At 34.6% G+C, this 20,531-nt stretch overlaps 3 protein-coding genes across 4 annotated transcripts; 2 read left to right on the forward strand and 1 right to left on the reverse strand.

Annotated features, from left to right (window-relative positions):
- The first annotated feature begins 1,171 nt into the window (after positions 1 to 1,171).
- LOC133296518 (protein LPA3) lies at positions 1,172 to 7,158 on the forward strand. The gene is made up of 12 exons (XM_061495518.1): positions 1,172 to 1,522; positions 1,937 to 1,967; positions 2,553 to 2,645; positions 2,756 to 2,818; positions 3,055 to 3,166; positions 3,362 to 3,447; positions 3,847 to 3,905; positions 4,048 to 4,150; positions 4,237 to 4,297; positions 5,848 to 5,930; positions 6,003 to 6,083; positions 6,736 to 7,158. The coding sequence occupies exons 1-12, from the start codon at positions 1,191 to 1,193 to the stop codon at positions 6,793 to 6,795; spliced, it is 1,164 nt and encodes a 387-aa protein (XP_061351502.1). The 5' UTR covers positions 1,172 to 1,190; the 3' UTR covers positions 6,796 to 7,158.
- A 387-nt stretch (positions 7,159 to 7,545) lies between these two features.
- LOC133296517 (putative cyclic nucleotide-gated ion channel 8) lies at positions 7,546 to 11,416 on the reverse strand. 2 transcript variants are annotated; one of them, XM_061495517.1, is made up of 7 exons: positions 11,358 to 11,416; positions 10,595 to 11,186; positions 10,298 to 10,510; positions 9,575 to 9,885; positions 8,801 to 8,912; positions 8,391 to 8,627; positions 7,546 to 8,268 (listed from the first exon to the last, which is right to left on the reverse strand). In XM_061495517.1, the coding sequence occupies exons 1-7, from the start codon at positions 11,414 to 11,416 to the stop codon at positions 7,546 to 7,548; spliced, it is 2,247 nt and encodes a 748-aa protein (XP_061351501.1). The 2 variants fall into 2 exon arrangements, with proteins under 2 accessions (XP_061351501.1, XP_061351500.1); XM_061495516.1 differs by having other exon boundaries at positions 11,343 to 11,416.
- Positions 11,417 to 17,013: 5,597 nt separating this feature from the next.
- LOC133296523 (probable fucosyltransferase 8) lies at positions 17,014 to 19,030 on the forward strand. Its single transcript, XM_061495522.1, has 3 exons — positions 17,014 to 17,268; positions 17,313 to 17,484; positions 17,568 to 19,030. Exons 1-3 carry the CDS (start codon positions 17,014 to 17,016, stop codon positions 19,028 to 19,030), a joined length of 1,890 nt encoding a protein of 629 aa, XP_061351506.1.
- Positions 19,031 to 20,531: the final 1,501 nt, after the last annotated feature.

The raw sequence follows: 20,531 nt of genomic DNA on the forward strand, positions 1-20,531 counted from the left end.
TGATCAAATAAATTTTTAAAGTAATTTTTTAATTACTTCAAAAAACTATAGCTCTTCGAAGTATTAAATGTAAATACTTTTATAATCTTATATTTCTTTATGTATCATTACAAAAGTTTTTAACATGATATTTTATAAAAAAATTAGCATTTTTTAAAACAAATTACCTATCATTTTAATTACTTCTTAACGAATAAAAAATATTAAAACCATAGCAAATCATCTACATATCGACATTATATATATATATATATATATAGGCAAAATGATTTCTGCAGCTGCTGTACTTACTGCAAGCAAGGATATACGTCCGAATCCTAGGATACAGCAACGAATCCTGAGTTTTTTTTTTTTTTTATAAAAAAAGCCGTGGGGCTCACTTTTCTGTGTCAGCTGTAGATAACACTATCTACGGCTACTACATAAATGTTAAGCCCATATATATATATATAGTGAGGATATTCTAACTACCAAAAATTTTCACTACTAACTTACTACCCATCACATCACCATTGGATCAAAGAGAGAGAATGTTAAAAAGTTTTTGAAGAGAGGTAAAATGTTAATCTAATGGTGATTAGATAGGTAGTAAGTTAGTAGTGAAAAATTTTGGTAGTGAGAATATCTCTCTTCATATATATATATATATATATATATATATATATATATATATATATATGTGAAGTATGATTATTTGACATCAGTGTCAAATTTAATTTGATACCCTATCTGATAGCCGTTAGATCAAAAAAGATCAATGACGTCACATACTTACAAATCAGAGTCGTTGATCTTTTTTGATTTAATGACTCTCAGATGAAGTATCAAATTTCAAATTTAACACTGATATGAAATGATCCTATCTCTGTATATATTAATTACACTATGTACTTGATAAAATAAAAATATAGAGCCCATGTATATAAAAAAATTATTTTATTTATGAGAAACAAAAATTCTCAATAACATAACAGTCTTCATAAAACAATTGATTTGTCGCAGTTGCACTAATCATCATTTGGGCCAATAAAGGCATATATGTGGCCCAGTAACGGAGTTGGCCCAATTGACATAGCAATGAGATTAACAACGTTGTCAAAACGACACGTCATCATCCTATCTATCCAATATCCATCATTCTTATGTTGTGTGTTGACAGTGGCGCCAGTGACACACACAACACAAACACGATGGTGTTGATGGTGTCAGTTTCATCATCTCCACCTTACAACCTCACCTTCCTTCGCCCCATTGTTTCTTTAACTCCATCTTCTTCTTCTTCTTCTTCTTCTTCTTCTTCTTCTAGCACTCAACCTCTTCGAAACCTCCCATTCAGGCTCGTTACCAAAATCCAAAGCCTTGGAAAAGGAAGAGAAGCTGTACCCTCAGAGCCAGGTTTTGATCCCAAGGGCGGTGTCTCTGTTTACAAACCAAAATCCTATGAAGTTCTCGTCACTGATGCTGCTAATTCCCTTTCTTATGCTCTTCAGGATGGACTACTTCGCCTCGAGATCGATTTTCCGTATATATTATTACTATTCCCTCTTCTCTTTCCTTTCATTTTTCACTTTGAATGACCAGTGCTAAAACATTGAACCCCAATTTCCAAAAATCTTCTTCTTTCTAACTTATCTTCACTTTAGTCTTATACTTATGATTGCTTTTACATTTGTGTATGCATGATTTCAATGTTTTTATATTACAGTTAATATCATTTTGGAAATCTACATTCAGTTGACAAGTGTGCACTCAAGATGATTTTGTTTCTTCTTATGGTCTTACATATTATTACTATTTTTTCTATGGATAGACAGACAACATGCGTTTAACCTACACTTGTTGCAGTTTTTCTTTCTAGTCAAAATAAGTTAATCCAAACTTAGCTTTTGTGTGCTGGCATTCTTTTCCTGATTTTTCCCCTGGTGTTTGTCTGCAGGCCCTTACCCAGCAACATATCTTCTTATAAGGTACTATTCTTTGCTCTCATGATGCAAACGTTATAAGTAACTAGTTATTGTTACTTTTGGTCCTTTGTTGAATCTAGCTGTATGCTTTTGGAGAGAGTATACTATGAAATACTAAGTTCCCAAACTAAGTAGGTTATATTACACATTTTTAAATTATTGACGATCTTGTCGCTTGCAGTGTTAGTATTGACAGACAGCTATGAAGCACCGATACTCCTTAAATTTTTTTCCAACGTATCGGATACGCGTATCGGAAACGTATCGGACACGTATTTTATGGTAATCGACATCCTGTATCATCGAGAATGTATCGAAAACGCCGTATCGGTGCTTCATGGACAGACAGTGCCTTTTGCCTTGTTATGCAGCATAACAAATTTTTATCATTGCTCTTTATGCCTCAGTTCATATTCTGCTTCTTTTCTATCAGCTGTGTGTTTCATGATATCTGTACGTTTAGTTGATTTTTATATCTATACTGTATGCTGGTATAACGTTGATTTCATGCTTCAAGAAACTGTTCTCATTCACAGTTACTTGGCCTTACATTGCACATAATTTTCTCAAATTCCTAAATATTTCAAGGGATCTTCAGATGAGTTCATTGATGCCAACGTTCAACTTGCCTTGGCTGTTGTGAGAAAGCTCCGGGAGAAAAAGGAAACCAGAGCTTGCATAGTAAGAAGATACATTCTTGTCTTCCCTTCTAAAGCAAGAACTACTTTTCATGTGTAGATTTTACTCTCTTTTTTTGGAAAAAATGTTACTATATTTGTGTCTTATTGCAGGTATTCCCTGATAAGCCAGAGAAGCGTCGAGCCTGTCAGTTGTTCAAAGCAGCTCTGGATTCAGTAATGAAAAATAATTCATTATGAATTTATTCCCTGTCTTTCTAAGGAATCGATTACGATTTAATTTATGACATATTTTTTAAAATCGTGCCCACCAAATATCACACCATTGGAAAATTATAAAGTTTTGAACTATTTACTTTCACAAACATTGATTCTGAATAAAGATATCATATTCATATTCATATTGATGGTATTACCATATGTTTTGAATTACCATTTTGTTTTGCTTCCAGATTGATGGCATTACCATAGGTTCCTTAGATGATGTCCCAGCTGGACCTATGACTTCATTTTTCAGATCTATCAGGAATACCCTTGATTTTGACTTTGAAGATGAAAATGAAGGTTGGCTCTTGGGGGAAAATGACATTACCATAGCTTTCTAAGTAATAATGTTTTCTAGTTACCATGCTTGAAACTTATGGATGACTATTTATCAAATTATTCTTGAGACATATATTGGTGATGCAGTGTTACTTTCTAAATCATGTGCATGATGAAATAATAATATTTTGACAATTTCATTTCTTACAAATGCAGATCGTTGGCAGTCTAGTGACCCTCCATCACTCTACATATTCATTAACTGCAGCACACGTGAACTTGCTAATATAGAGAAGTATGTGGTATGGTGTCTCTGTCATTTGAAGGTTTCCTGAACCTTTTTTTGAATTTAAATATTCGATGTGCTAATGAATTTTCACTCTTCTCTGCATTGGCTTGGACTTGGCTTCTTTAGTCAAAATTGTTTAGTTTTTGTTCATTGGTGATAAATAATATGCAGTAATATAATGTGATTTGATTTTGGGTCAGCATGCAAAATTTTGCTCTATATAGAGTTTAGTAAGGTCTTAAATGATAAATCTTGATCTATGCTCTGGTTTTGATGGCCTTTATAGGCCAAATGTGTGAGCAATTCTTAAAGTTATTATCTGTTATTGAATAGAACATATTCTGTACACTGGCTTCTCCTAGCTGCTTTAGTTTGATGGATATCTCCCATTGTAATTACTTGAATTTTGCAGGAAAAATTTGCTACATCAACACCAACACTTTTATTTAATCTTGAACTAGACACACTGCGGTATATGTTGTATTTTTTTTATTTATTTTTTAGTTTTCATGCATGCCTAAACACTTATTATTATTATTTTTTTTGGATAAACCACATGCCTAAACACTTCTTCTTATACTTATTTATGACAGAATAATTATTGAATTTACAGTGCTGATTTGGGCCTTCTGGGCTTCCCAACCAAAGATTTGCACTACCGCTTTCTTTCTCAATTCACTCCAGTGTTCTACATTCGAATTAGAGAGTATTCAAAGGTACCCCTTCTTTATTGAATTGTCTCTAGACATTGATCCTTTTCTAAAATAATAGGCATTGGTTGTTTTCTTTTTCTGTTTTTAAGACAGTTGCAGTAGCACCATATATTGTCAATTACAGTGGAGCTGTGTTCCGCCAGTACCCAGGTACAGCTATATATTTATATGGGTATCTGTACAGGCACACGTTAACACAAAACACACAGAAACAATATGCATGTATGTTTAAAGCATATTCAGAACTTAATTTGTTCTGCTTATTAATACTGCCATCACATATTATGTAAAATAAATATTAAGGTTAATAAAAACTAAAACAATAATGGAATGCTGTGCTGAGAAAGTTACCGAAAAAATATGATAAACTACTGCTTTTTTACCAGTTATTTGATATTGACATCAGACTGGACAGCGAAGACCATTTTTCCAGTTTATGTCAAAGAAGAATGTTATTGCTTGCTTCCCTTTCTAGCAAGGGACAATTTTTCTACTCAGAAATCACCTAGTTAGTGAGGGAAATGAGAGTACGGTGTTACGATCCAATTGCAAGGTATAGGACTTGAGTCCCACATCGGAAACATAAGGTCTGGTGTAGGGTTTATATGGATTTTGGGCTCTTTTACCTTATGAGCTAGCTTTTGGGGTAAGGTTCTCCCAAAGTTCATATCAATTGGTATCAAAGTCTTTCACTATGTCTCCCAGTTGCAATCGAATGGTCAATTGCAATTGAGCGGCTTAGCGCGGCTGGTGATGCTGGCATTGCAGTGTTCGTCCAAGACTAGTAAAAGACTATCGCAAAGCTAGGCCGCGTGGGCGCCGGGGCTACAGAGCGCAATGGAATGTTACGATCCAATTGCAATGTATGGAACTTGAGTCCTACATCGGAACATAAGGGTCTGGTGTGGGGTTTATATGGACTTTGGGCTCTCCTATCTTACGAGCTAGCTTTTAGGGTGAGATTCTCCCGAGGTTCGTATTATATGGCCATATTGTTCCTTTTATTTCCTGTAAAGAAATAATTCAACTCAAAAGTTTAAGCTCTTGGGTGAGGCTACATTAATGGTTTTATATTTCTTTAACACATCTCTTCATACGAGAGTCCACTGGACTTGAAAAGTGGATAATACACGGGTCCACCTACTTGGGCTAAGAAATTCCACAATACTTAATTATTTATTAATTAAATAATAGGCAGTGAGGATCGAACTTGTAACCACTTGATCATGGAGGCTCTAATATCATGCTGTTAGAGTTAAAACCATTAATGTAGCCTCACCCAGTAGCGCAAGCTTTTAGATTGAATTGGTTGTTTACATTTTCCATTAGTTTTTAATCATCAATACTTGGTTGTTGTAGCTATTTCTGTTGGCTTGGACGGAACCACTTAGAACGCTTGCTAAATGATTAAAGTCTAGCTTTGTTGTCCGTGCTCTTTGCTGGTGCATATTACATGATAAGTAAAGGCAGGATATCCATATTACGGCAAAAAAAAAAAAAAAAGGGGCAGGATATCTATGTCAATGAGAAAATGGCAGGATATCCATTCATATAATGGACCGGGCACAAAATGTATTTAGCCAGTAGTTTATACCAGATATACTGTAATTTATTTTTAATTCTTAATCTATGACTAATATACTTTTATTTGCCAATGATAAGGATGATGCACTAAATTTTTTCTTCATAAAACTGTTCAGGTCCTTGGCAGGTAATGCTTAAACAAGCGGATGGTTCTTATGCTTGCGTAGCAGAAAGTGCAACTCGCTTCACCCTTGGTGAAGTAAATTCATAAACTTTACCTCATTGCATATTAACCGTAAATACTTTCATATTAATCTATTGACTGATCTAGGCCAAAGAAGAACTGTTGAGGGTCCTGGGACTTCAAGAAGAAGAGGGAAGCTCTCTGGAATTTCTTCGAAGAGGCTACAAGGTATTCTCTTGTTAGTTAATCAGTTTCAGTTAATTTTGAGCATGTGTGTTTGCTATGGACGTATTTATTTATTTTAATGTTCTTTTTCTTCTGCGTAAAATTTGCTTACTCCTGTGGTCCTACACTGCATCCTTTATAATGTTCTTGTAGTCCTACATGTGCAGCAAATTACAGTTTCAATTCTTTACAGTGTGTTAACAAAGTTGAGGGAATGCAGGTTTCCATGTATCTTCAGAGTTTGTTCTATTCCTCTTGTCCTATTTGTTTACACGGAAGTACCAATGGTTATAGTGTAATGTAGTTTTTCATTCTTGATTAAGATTTAAGGGCAGATATACTTAGCAAGTTCTTGTACAGTTCTTGGGTTTAATGTGATGTTCTACATCAACATCAACAACACCTTTATCCCAAATATGGGTTTAATGTGATGTTATTCTTAATTATATTGTTCTAACTTGCATAACTATTCAACTTTTTGAAATACTTATACAAGTCGATTGAGAAGATTCTCGTTCATAACCTGGATGTTTTGTTTGGGATTTGAGTTGACCCAATTTCTCGCTATAGTGGGTTTTTGTGAGATCTTAAATCTTATTTGGCCATATCCTTAGTTAAGTTATAAATCTGTTGCCTACATTGTGTTATATTGCAGGTAAGCACGTGGTGGGAAGAAGATGTGGATTTGGAAGTATCTTCTGCATGGCGGAATTGAGTAGTACATTACTAGAAGAGATTCTGTGGTTTATTGCATCCACATGTAGTCATTGAATGCTCACATGTAATCAAGGAAGGCATTTCCTACAGAACCGACCAATTTTTATTTTTTAATATTCTTTGTTGTAATATCTTCCCATTCTTCCCCTTTCAGTTTGAAACGGATGTGACCCATTTGTGGCAAAGAAATATGAGAAAGAAATTGCAACTCAATTGTAACATGTCAATTGTAGGCATCCACAAGTGCATCTCAGCTGTTAGTACGTACAACAGTTTGGGATCCAGCATGTCTCTGAGATGACCATGCAACTCTATTTAGTGGAATCTTGTTGCATTCCTTGACCAAGCAATCCATATGGTTTGGTTCGTACAGTTGCATCATAAACAGGATGATTTTCCAAGTTTGGTCAATCTGCATACCCTCATATAATAGGCAAGAAGAATGTGCTTGGATTATATTGACTTATTTTATATGAAGCCTTAAGCTGTGTCTTGAATGACAGGATATCAGAATATGATAAATGGTTGAGTGAATACGAGGCATTAATGATTGGACATGTTAAAAGTCAAAATTCCCACAGTAATGCCACATACATAGTTTAATCTTTTACCCTTTGTAACCCTGTTAACGAGTAGCATATGTTATGCTCTACAACTACAAGTGCATATAGTGTACTAATGAAGGACACGCACTATAAATTAAGATATTGCAACTAGTCCTTATACTTTAACAGAATAAACAGAGAAATCACTCTTTGTCAAAAACACTGAAGTCAGGTTCCGAGGGCTTTCGGAGTTTCATAAAGTTGCTGGAACTTCCAACACGTAGCCTATGACCACGAAGTGCATTGGCAGCAAAGCGAGAAGCATAGACAGTAGTACCAAATCCAAAACCAGAAGAACTTTCATTATGTGGAACCAAGGCCCTTGCAGAATCATCACCTCCTTCATAATCAGAATCATATGATTCTTCTTCCTCCTTCCTGCGCTGCTCTGCAATTTTTCTCCTATAATGGCGCCTCCATGCAGCTTGAATGAAGATTGCAGCCCATGTTCTCCACTGTTGAGAGTAGAAACGGAAGGTGTGCTGAACTTGTCTACTGTGAATGTGCCTAAACTGTGAAGCAACAAACTTCAACTCCTCTGCTTCCAAAGCAAATGCCTCAACCTCATTTATAGCCTTCACTGTTCTTGTAGATGATGGCAAGTTAGCAGCAGATTTTGGGTCCAGTGCCCATGTCAGTAACTCTTCACCACAGAAGTCAGCTTCTTTCAGAAGACCTCTGTTGAAAAATCCACTTCTTCCGCCATCTGTAGTAACACTCTCTAGACGACCCCTTATGATGAAAAGCATCTCATTAACTGGATCTCCTTCCCTAACTATGTAAGTGCTCTCTGTATACAAACTTGGTTTCAATCGCTCACATATAGCATCAAGCAAGCGTTCGTCCATGTTAGCAAAGAGAGGAACCTGAAATATATGTCATCATATGCAGAAGACTAATGAGAAAATGAAGACTTAGAAGTAGCACCTATATGTATAACAATGAGCCATCTCAAAAAGCACAAGCTAGTAGTATACTTAGTACTCACCCTTCTGACCAAATTCAAACAAAGATGCCGTTTGATATCTCTCCTGAGATCTTTTGGAAGACTTTGAACCAAGCTCTCTTCATCTACTCCTCGGGTGTTAAGCCACTTGTATTGGTCATAGCGTCTGACTCTTTGCCTTAGCTCCGGAGGAAGCAAGCGATGATGCATCCACTGCTCAGAGTCACGCCTTTTGATCCTCATTTCCTCAAGACGAACTGACATTGATTGAAGGTAGGTCTGTCCAATTGCATGATAACAACTAGATTAGAACTATTGTGCAAATTTGTTCAAGTACTTTCCTCTTCGTATTGTGGTAATGACTCTCACTATTAAAAGTATTATGTTAATCAAGATATAAAAAATTATCCTCAATATTAAATGAATATCAGTAGTGCAAACTTTTTGTTTACCTGCATGTTTCCAATCAGAAGAGAAAAAAGGAGTAGCCCCATAATAGCTATTACTATGGAAAACATAACCTCTCCAGGGTAGGTACTGGTTAGAAGCCCCTGACCAAGTGTACTGTGAAACATCAAACAGAAGAGGCTTAGGCTTGTAAAGCTTGGGAAAACATTGCAATTTCAGGTGTTTTGAAATGCAAACGTGCTAGGTGGAGACAGTAGTTAATAAATAACAATAAAATTCTGCAGCAACTTACCAAACGTGTATCAACAACAACTGCATTGGTTGGACATATAAGGTAAAAGTGTCAACATGTTATCTTAAAGTGTTAATAACACTGAATAAAGTTCATATTTTGAATCAATGGGAACAAAATATATTTGTTTACATGTTAGTTAGCAATGTAAGGATGGAGGGAAATAGGTGAAGACAGCATGGAGTGAATGTTGAGATAATATGGGTAAAATTAATTCATAAGATGGTGTAGAAGTCTTTTTGATCAATTTCTCCAGAGTTCAATACTTCTTGCCCCTATAATCACATTGAATTGCAACACAAGATAGTAAGGTGACCTGGTTTTTATCCATTCTAAAAATTAGTTTTTCTATTTTTGGTAGAGACGTGCTAGATATATAAATTAGAACATTTTAAGTTTTCCTTAAGGACTTAATTTTCTGGAACTACTGGGTACTTAACGTCTGATGTTGATGTACTGGGTACTTCACAGCAGCTACAGATAAAACTTATACAGACAGTATTATATTTTAAGACAAGAAATATACCTCAAGTTTTGAAGGCCCCACCATAAACAGTAACAAAATTTAGGAAACACTTCTATGGAAGCAACAATATCAGACTGTATAGCTTGAGAGAAGATTCCATAATTAAATTCTGAGTTATCTTCCCGAACAAAGCAGCGACTTTTAAGAACAGTCTCACTGACATTTCTCCAACTTTCATACCCTGACATATGCTTATTCGAACTCCCACAGTACAAGAAATGTGTATTGCATCCTTCAACTTCATAACAAGCATTCTTCCAGCATGTGTCATTACGTTCTATGGCCAGTAAGTACCAGACAGAGCCTGTTATCTGTGACATTATAGAATAGAATCAAAAGAATGAACTTATTATTCCATATATTAGTAAATTGTCTTCATAATTCAGTTGGTTAGCCTGTACGGGACAAGAAATGGTTACAATCCATTTATATCTAACACTTCAAAGGATTGTCTTGTTAACCTTTCCAAATTACCATACTTCCAAAGTTCCCCCAGTTCTTTATTCTAATATATTACATTGATGCACTGAGATTGAAATATGAGAAAGAACCACACTAGGACATGGTTGGAGAGTGTTATATCATCTTTGAATATAGTAGATTCAATTAGATGCACTCATTATCATTACTGAGTCTTAACCAATCCATGTGTCTCATCAATTCCAACAAAAAGAAGTTATACTATCAACAAGCAAAATAATTTGTTTAGCAACATGCACTTACGTGACTAGCAAGCATGTACCAGATCAAATAGTACATGGCACCGATGAATGCATTTTCAGAAAAAACACCAGCTGTCTTTTTAACTTCTGAAGCTAAAGGTATAAAGCGTAGAAATCTTGGAAAGTATTGGAGGATGACAATTCTCAACAGTGCCGTTTTTGTGCCCAATACCTGTGCACGTTTGTTACTGTAAAGATATTTCCACACTACAATCTGCAGCAAAGAAAAGGTGGAAACATTAAGTTCCATAAACATACATAGATTCAAAGTAGTGGCTTAATGGATAGTTTCTCAAACCTGTGGCACAGGAAGCACAGAAATGAAATCAACAATGAAGTAACGTCGTAAATATCTCTTAGCAATCTTTGCAGGATCAATGACAAGTTCACCTCGTCCAAACACCCGAGATGAAGGTGCAATGTAAGCAGTGCGGAATTGAAAACTTATGCGGAGGAGATAAAAAACATCAAATATTGTTCTGAGTGTGACAGCAAAACTTGCTAGCTCGTTATCTATTGCGAGGCAAAATGATTTGTGGTTGAAATAAGGAAGATAAAAGAAGAAAGGATCACAAGCTACAGAAAAAATGCATAGAATCTCAAAAAACTTGTTCCAATACAAAAGGTTCTTATCTTGAGGATCAAATACTTTTTTCTCTGACACTTTAAGATCTTCTGGAAACACTGCCCATGTTACTCCACTTTTGAGTGATCTTCCAATTGTTTTTATTCCCTCTGATCCTCTCTTCACTCCTAGCCTAAATGATTTCGATGCATTCTTTCTTCCACGACCAGGAATTGGCAATGGCAAAGAATCTAAATTAAACCTTAATTTCTTCATCCCACTTGAGCTAGATGGCATTGACAAATTTGAATCCAGATCATCCAACCTACATCATCCACTGTATGTCAGATTCAGAGACACTTATGTTAACAACTTAGCCTTTTCACACCTTAAACAATAATTAAACTGAAATATAACAAGAAAAATGGATTGAACATGTTACATTCAAACACTAGGAACAGTAACATTAACATAAATGTGCTTTTGTATTATATACCTTACAAACTTTTCCTTCTGGCCTCCAATATACTGTGACTTGTAACCAGAGTCAAACATCTTAAAAGAATAACATAGAGACCGCAAGGAATACCAGATCTGTGTGGAAGGAATGTTAGAAATTTTCTTTTGCACATATAAGCTCTAAGATATGAAATTCATAGAAAAATGAATGAAGGAATAAAAAAAACAACAACATAGAAACCTGAAAAATCATACACAAAGAAACATTCCAATAATAATTTGATATGGTTTTACGATGTGTTTGCCAACATCAATTATGTCCCTTTTTAAGGTTTGAAACGCATCAGATTTAACATTTTGTGTTCTTATAAACCATTTCATTTTATTTTTTTTAGTACAAAATAAACCATTTCATTGCATATAATGAAAATGACTTGAACAAAATTCCAAGAGTAATTTGTTCATATTACTTTTCCACAATCTCATTCCCATGTCTAAATTAGCAGAATGAAAGATGAGAAAATGGATTTAAAAAAAAAAACTTCAGAATGAAATGAAGGGAAAATTCTGCGTATGTGCTTACAGTGTGATAAAGTTAAAGGGCCTTCTTGATTGTACAAAATAATGGTAAATTGAGGTGTAGAGAGGAATGACAACAGATGAATTTTTAGAGAAAGAGAGATTGGTAGAACCAGAAACCATGTCACGGTCGAGGAGGCTTCTTTGGAGTAGATTTTGGAACTTCAGACCGTTATGGCAGTTACGTGTGTCCCCACCACATGTCTTTGATTTTACAATAAAAATTCTAATAAGATTTAGTCAACTCAAGCCATCAAAATGCAAATGACTCGAGGTAAATTATTTTTCCAAATCATTATTTTATACCTTTTTATCTACACCTTCTCATTTGAGAAAAATAGATGGCTAATAAATTGAGCCAACAAGATTAAATAAAATAAAATAAATTGTCCTAACTTAGCTTGACTTAATTTTGCTCTGATTCATTCATGATGGGCCGGATCAGCCTACAAGTCTTAGATATAATTATTAAAATTTTCTTTTTAAATTTATCTAAATGTTATTTTAAAACAAATATTCATGTATTTTGCATAAAAAAAAAATTTAAATTTTTTTAATGTTAGTTGATTTCAACTTTTTAACATGTTACTTTTTTAAAAATATTTCAATCAATTCATCGTTTCGCAATTAGTTATATAATACAAATGAAAACTTAAAGATCAGCCAAAATAGCCAGTAACTCGCAAGAGATGGATCAATAATTCATTAAATTGAATAATACTGAGCCCATTACAAGTCGGTCTATATTGATACTCCTACAGAAAGAGAGTATATTGGAAAATGTGTTTCTCTTAATTTTATCAATTAAAAAGAAAGTAGAGTAAAAAGCAATTTTTGATTTTATTATTATTATGATAAATTTTAATTATATGTATTTTATTTTATAACTCAGTGCATTAACTATTGGCTTTGGGTTATCCACCTATGGCCCATTCTCCCATGACTTTTGTCTCCTTGTAGATGTAAGCACTAAGCACAAAATGAAAGATTAATTTGTTACATGTGCCAAGATTAATCAACCACACCACACCCTAATCCTAATCATTCCATTTTTTAATAAAAGAAAAAGAAAGTCAAAAGACATTGGTCCTTGTGCTGGTTTTTAAATTAACGTTTACCCAGCTAAGAAGATCCTAATTTCTCGATCTTATGGTTACAAATTACAAAGTTCTCATTTATTGGGCTTATAAAGTCTACGATCCTAACCGTGTGAGGATTAAAATAAAAAATGCTTTTTATCTTCATCAGGGGAGTTTAAGAGTAAAAAATAAAAATAAAATAAAATCAGGAAAAATTAATCACCAAGGTATTTATACCACTTACTTAACCATGTTGATTTTTAGGTTTTTTTTTTACCATTTTACCCTTAATTAATTAAAAATAATTGTTTTGCTACTCGACCAAAAATTCCACCAATATGTCCTTGTCTAATTGATTAAACCACGAGGCTTAATCTATTAAATAGTCAAAACACGTACAAAACACTAATCCCATTATTTAATCAATTAAATAACACTAGAACCCCTACATCTATTTGTCTCGGTCTCATTTCACTTATACACATTTCTTACATCAAAATCTCTCATATTTCTCATGTCTAATCCAACCCATCAAGAGGCTATTTCATCCCAACATCTCTAAAGCCTTAATTTAGTGAAATCATTGCCATTGCATTTATATATTTCTTTTTTTTGTTGTTGGTAAAATCTGAACCCAAATCCACAAAATCTGAACCCTAGTCCCAATTTCGTGTGAAAGATGAGCTTAAATTCAAACACATATATTATAGTTATCTACTACGATGGGAGGCATTTTGAAGGTCCCAATGGTGTTCAATTTGAAGGAAAAATGAAAATGATGAAAATTAAACGGGACACTACATACAATGAGCTCAAAGGAAAAATTCACCAAAAATTAGGGCTACTAGGCAGCCAATGCATTCACCGAATGATAGCTAGGGTAGAGACTACAGTTGGTAAGGATGTTATATATTACATTAGTAACAATATCTATGATGATGAAAATATGGAATGTGTCATAGATGCAATTGTTGACCAGAAATTTCAAAAATTTATTTAGGTATATGTTGAAGTTGATTATAGTTAATCTTCACCTACACACATGCATACAAGAAGTTCACAATATTTTGGTCAAGAAGACAGAGTTGTCAATTTATCTACACCTGCACAACGGTTAAGTCAGATAACATTAAGGGAGGGAGAGGAGGATGAGGAGGAGGAGGAAATAAACAGCGATGAAGAGGGAGAACCTGAGAGTGTTATTCCACTAGGTGACACCTAAGATACTGATGTGGAGGGTGATATTGACGCTGACATGAACCCAGTAAACAAGAGTTTTTCGGTTATGCCACCACTTAATGTTGACCCAGTTAGCAGTGGTAAGTTAGTAAATTTAAATTTTTATGTAACATTTTATATTTGTGTTGTTATTGTTTCTGACAAAAATATCATGCTTTAGATGTACGGCTGAGCCATTTAGGAATGAAAGGCTGTATTATTCCTTCATTAATTGGGCACACCCTGATGATGAGATAGAGATGTTGTATGGTGACGAGGACTTGTACGGTGGTTGGCAATTAGAGGATCCATTATATGTGTATCAAGAGTTCCGTTCTAAATCTGAAACACAATATGTCGTGAAGTTATATTGTATGAAGGGTCATCGTATAGTTGTAGTTGCAAAAAGGGATGAGCATAGATTTATGATGAAGTGTCGAAATCACAAAAATAGATAGCCCTCATCTTCCATCTCTTTTTCTGTTTAAGCTCCATCTTTCCTATTCTCCCAAGTGTGGCATTGATGCCTTTCATGACATCATGAAAGGAAAACTCACCCTCACGCTCAATCATCTCCTCTATGTCAGCATGGTCATCCTCATCATCATCATCATCCGCCTCAGCCTCAACCATGTGTGCATCTCGGGCAACCTCAAGGACCTCTATCTCAAGCTATCTTGAGAACTGCCACACACCCGCCCTAATCTTGGAGATCTTGCTCTGCTCCAATAGACACTGTCCAAACTTGGCATTATAGCATGTGAGCCTCTTCAACCGCTCAGTCTGCATGGGAACACCAAAATGCTCCAATATCCTCTGAACCAGAAAAACAAATGGAAGTGCACCCTTATGCTTGGCCTTAGACATCATCCAGCAAATATAGTGCCTCAAATTCACCTGTACGTCGTGACGGACAACCCACATGATAAGAATGTCACCCTCCAGCACCCTCAAATGATTGAAAGCTCGCGGGAACAATATGTGGGTGATAATGTAGTGTAATATACGAGCATCAACACTAAGCAACCCCACAATATAAATAGTATTATATCCACGTTTGATGCCAGACCTCCTGGCCTCCTCCACAGCATCACCCTGCACAAATCCAGGAATTGTTATCCACATTATACTCCATTGTAGGCTGAGCATCAAAGTTGTACCCTAATAACTTCATCCATATTCGAAGGCCCTCACCATAACCTCTGAATAGGGACACAATATCTCAACCAACACCCTCAGATGTGACCCCTCCAACACCGCCACTATGTCAAATCCCTCCCTCATAAAGAATGTTGTATCCAATGATTTCGGCTGACAAATGGGTCTGCTCACAAGATCACGCATAAATACAGCATGCTGCGAGGGATCATCATCAAGCAAATACCCAAATGAGAGGTCCACAGACTCAGTCTCAGGCTCTTGTGGCCCTGAAGAAGAAGGACAGTCTTGGCGTTGCTTCGTCCGTCTTTCACCATCAGTGTTCCTTGATCGTTTGCGGGCAACCATGTCAACTACAGGAACCTACAATAACACATGATAATTTATCAATCAACAAACAAACATAATAAAAAAAAAAACTGAAATCAAAAATCAAATTCGGACAAAAAAAAAAAGACTATGAAACCTAAACCCTAAACTACATACATAACCTTAAACCTAAACTAAATAGCCATCAAACTGAAGAATCAAATCAAAAAACACAATCCAATCGAACCAAACAATAGTGAGAAAAACTAGGGTTCATAAATAAATAAAAAATGAAGAAAACTGTGGTGTAAATTGATGAATACATACCAATATGTGATGTTGTTTTGCGAACACACCGCACGGTTGGAGGAAGATTTTGGGCAAAATCATGAATAAGGGCTTAGGGTTTGATTATAATCGATTATAACCCTCATCTGTCAAATTGGGGTTTTTAAAAAATGAAATTGATGTTATTTAATTATTAAGCCATTGTTGCTTAATCGATTAAATAACGGGTCAGCGTTTTGACTGTTTAATTGATTAAGTCCCGTTTTTTAATTGATTAAACAGGAACAGATTGGTGGAAGTTTTAATTGAGGGGCAAAATTATTATTTTTTAATTAATGAACGGGAAAAGGGTAAAAAAAAAAAAAAACCTTCATCTTTATGTTTAGATAGAAGGAATTGAGAGCAGCCCATTTTTATCAAAAATCTCACCAGAATAATGAAGCTTTCGAGTCTATAAGCACATGGCCTTCATATTAATTCATTTATCCTATGTTGACCGTGTACGAATACATTTAGAAATATACCACTAATTAGAGCAAGACAGCAAGTTGAGTAGGATAATGATTATTTGCATTTAAAGCAAGATTTTGTCTTTACTGTCACTGGCCTCATCGAGATAAGGAAATCAAACGCTAGCTGTTCAGCTTTCCAAATGAACGTTTAAGGAACGATATTCATGCCACCTTAATTAAAAAAAATAAATAAGATAAGCATTATGTAATACGTCTCTGTCAAAAGGAGTTCAATTCAGGATGTTCCGTTTTTTGGCTTTTAATCCATATTTTCTGGTTAATTACGAATCTGGCATGTGACAATCAAGACTCTTTCCACATGGTTTGGTTCCTTAAGGCCGGTTTTTTGTTTTATTAAGAAAGCTCACATGAATTGAGAATTGGTGTTTTTCTTTACATCATTCTAGTTAGAATAAACTGTCCAATCTTAGTCTTGTTTTTCCCTTCTTTTTTCTTCGCAATTCTAAAAGGGTTTGATTAGTTCTGTCATTGAAGTTTTACCACTCAGACGTCTATAGTTTTATAAATGAAGGAAATCATTCAAGCCATAATGGAAAAGAAGGGGCTGAGTTCCAAGAGATTCACAACATTCTTTGTTGTATTTTTCATGGCGTTTCCTGTTGTTATCATAGTTACTTTAATGTACCGAAACTCCAACTTCCCTCTTTTTGAGGTGTTATCTAAAGGCAAGGTACTAGGAGAAACAGCTCTGAACGTTACAACCAAGGGCTTTCCATTGGGTGGAAGAGTTCATGATACATCAGATGAGAACTTCAAAGGAAGAAATAATGGTACCGTGTCAGAGGTAGGTAACAATGTAACACCCTTTTATTTGAATGTCTTCTCTAGCTATTTTTCATTCAACTTCCTTTTGCTCTGTATATTTTGTTATGGACCGAAACTCACTCACTCTACTACCTTAATGGTCTTGGCGAAGTTAAGGTGCAAGGAAAATTTCAAAATGGCACTCCTAATGAAGGAAGAGCTACAGCTAATAAGAATATTACCCCATCAGAAGTAGGTGTGTATAGCTAGTATAATTTTTTTGCTGCTCTATTTGTTAACTTGTCTATGATCTTCTATCTATCTCTCCCAAATATGCAGACTTGAAAAATTCTTCAATGAAAAGTTCAACAAATGACTCAACCCCACTTGCTAGTAATCTTGATGACAAAGACAAACTGCTTCATGGACTTTTAGCTTCTGGATTTGATGAAACATCATGCATAAGCAGGGTGCAGTCCCACTTATACCGCAAGGCTTCACCTCACAAACCTTCTCCATATTTGATATCTAAACTACGTAACTATGAAGAAATTCATAGAAGGTGTGGACCTAATAGTAGAGCTTACAACAGAAGCATGACAAAGATTGTACATTCTAAGAAAAGTGGTGCTGCTGCTGCTGCAATGTGTAAATACCTTGTCTGGACACCTGTTAATGGTTTGGGGAACCAAATGATCAGCATGGTTGCAACATTTCTTTATGGTGTCCTCACAGACAGAGTGTTACTTGTGAAATTTGGGAAAGACAAGCATGGCCTATTTTGCGAGCCATTTCTCAATTCAACTTGGATATTGCCTGAGGAGTCTCCTTTGTGGAATGAACAGCATGTAGAAACATATCAGACCATGTTAGAGAAGGACAGTGCTAGCAATTCAAAAGAGGATTTACCATCAGCTTTGTTTCTTGATCTACATTACACTCACGGTAACACTCAGAAACTTTTTCACTGTGATCATAGTCAAGATCTTCTCAGGAAGGTTCCATTGTTGATTTTGCAGTCAGATCAATATTTTGTCCCTTCTCTCTTCATGACCCCATTTTTCAACCAGGAGATTACCAAAATGTTCCCAGAAAAAGACACAGTTTTCCACCATTTGGGTCGCTACCTTTTTCACCCTTCAAATGAGGCATGGGGACTAATCAGCAAGTTCTATCAAGCATACTTGGCCAAGGCAGATGAAAGGCTAGGCCTCCAAATAAGAGTATTTAGTCCTAATTCAACTCCACAGCAAGCAGTTATGAATCTAGTTTTAAGCTGCACCATAAAGCATAAACTACTGCCACAAGTAGATATGCAAAATTCAGTTTCTTCTGCAGGGAAAAAAAACACTGTAAAGGCTGTTCTTGTGACATCTTTATATCCAGAGTATGCAGAGAATTTAAGGTCTATGTATATGAAAAAACCAACTGTTACTGGTGAAGTAATAGAAGTTTATCAGCCAAGTCATGAAGAGCAACAAAAGTTTCATGATAATAAGCATAATATGAAGGCATTGACAGAAATGTATCTACTAAGTTTATCTGATGTGTTGGTGACTACCTCTCTATCAACTTTTGGGTATGTTGCACAGGGTTTGGGAGGTTTGAAGCCATGGCTTCTTTATAAGCTAGTCAGTAATGAGACCCATTTTCCACCCTGTGAACGGGACTTTTCATTGGAGCCTTGCTATCATTCTCCTCCAAAGCATTACTGCAATGGAAAGCCTATAAAGGATTTTGTTTCTTCTTTCTCTTATATGAGGGAATGTAAGGATTATTCTTTTGGAGTGAAAGCTGGTTAATAGTTCTATATAGTTCTAGTTGTTTCATGGTGGTATTGGTATCCCTTAAGTCCTTAATAAGAGTTTTCCAATTACATTTATGTTGCTATTTGCCATCAAAAGTGCATGTCCCTATGAGTCTAATTCCCACCATTTGCACATTTCTAGCTATTGAAAAAACTCAATTAAGAAAAAGTAAAACTAAAAAAAAAAATGAGAAAGGATTAGTGATAGGATCTATTCGGAGAATATAGCATTCTGAAATTAAATGAGAGTTATATTTATAAATTTTTGTTTATAAATTTCGGAGAACACATATACAAATTCTTACAAATTTCGGAGAATATATATTCAAGTATTTGTATTCTTCAAAATACATAATTAAATTTGTAAGAATTTTTAAATAAAAATTTTGTACCTCAAATATAATATTAAAACAGAAAGGAAATCGTGTGGACGCAATTTTGTAACAAATCTCGGTACAACAGTGAAGCTTTCAAGGTTGGGTGTGAAATTAGATTAGTCAAGCCACTTCGAGAGAGGGCTTTACGGGCCGGCTAAAGTACATGTCATCTTGAAATGGATAAAGAATAATTTGAATTAATAATTGAATTAATATTTCTCATATAATAATTTTATTTCATACACATATACAAAAGTGTATGAGGTTCATGTGAGATTATATAAAAAGAAAAAATTTAAATAAAATTTAAATTTCATACACTTTTATGTATATATATAAAATAAAATTATTTCTAATAACAGAGAAAACATTAATCTCTTAATAAATTGGTGAACTAATCAAAATCTATGCAAACTGTGGAGTCCATATACTTTTTACTTATTTATAAAATTTGAATCCAAAAAATTATTGATTTTAAATAATATATTTGATTAACATTTATTTAAAAATTTAAATTATCACCAATCATGTGAATTAATTGGCACTATTATTTTAACTTAACCAATTATCTTGAATTTGAGTCTTGATACAGAAATATATTAAAAATTTAAAGATTTACTTTTAGTGAAAAATGTAAAATTAATTATTACTTAAAATAGATGAATGCTTGTTTTAAAATAATATATAGGTAAACTTTAAAAAATAATTATAATAATTATTTATGATATTTTTAAGTTTGTGGACCAGCTTGCGTACAGTTGGGTTATGTGGAATAGAAATTTATTTTTTAATTTAAATTTTATTAACTCAGTCCAAACATTTTTGTCACATTAGTCAAAGTAATGGTGGGGTGGACCAGTTTTGATACGTGGCGAAGCACATCACCATCATAATTCGTAATTTAATGCGGAGGGCGTACACATGAAAATTATATACCATTAGAGCACGCAGGAAGCTTTGGTTGACAGAGTATTTGGAGAATATTTGGTCTATACTGTCACTAGCCTCATTAAGAAAGGTAAAAGAAATTTTGCTGCAGATGAACATTTAAGGAACGTAATCAATGATAACTTAAAAGGGAAATGTTTTTTTCATTACATATGAGAAAGTTTATCTCAT

Source organism: Gastrolobium bilobum, unplaced genomic scaffold (genome assembly GCF_033153095.1).
Source record: "Gastrolobium bilobum isolate Gb01-03AN ecotype WA unplaced genomic scaffold, APGP_CSIRO_Gbil_v1 utg6230, whole genome shotgun sequence".
Classification (NCBI taxonomy): domain Eukaryota; kingdom Viridiplantae; phylum Streptophyta; class Magnoliopsida; order Fabales; family Fabaceae; genus Gastrolobium; species Gastrolobium bilobum.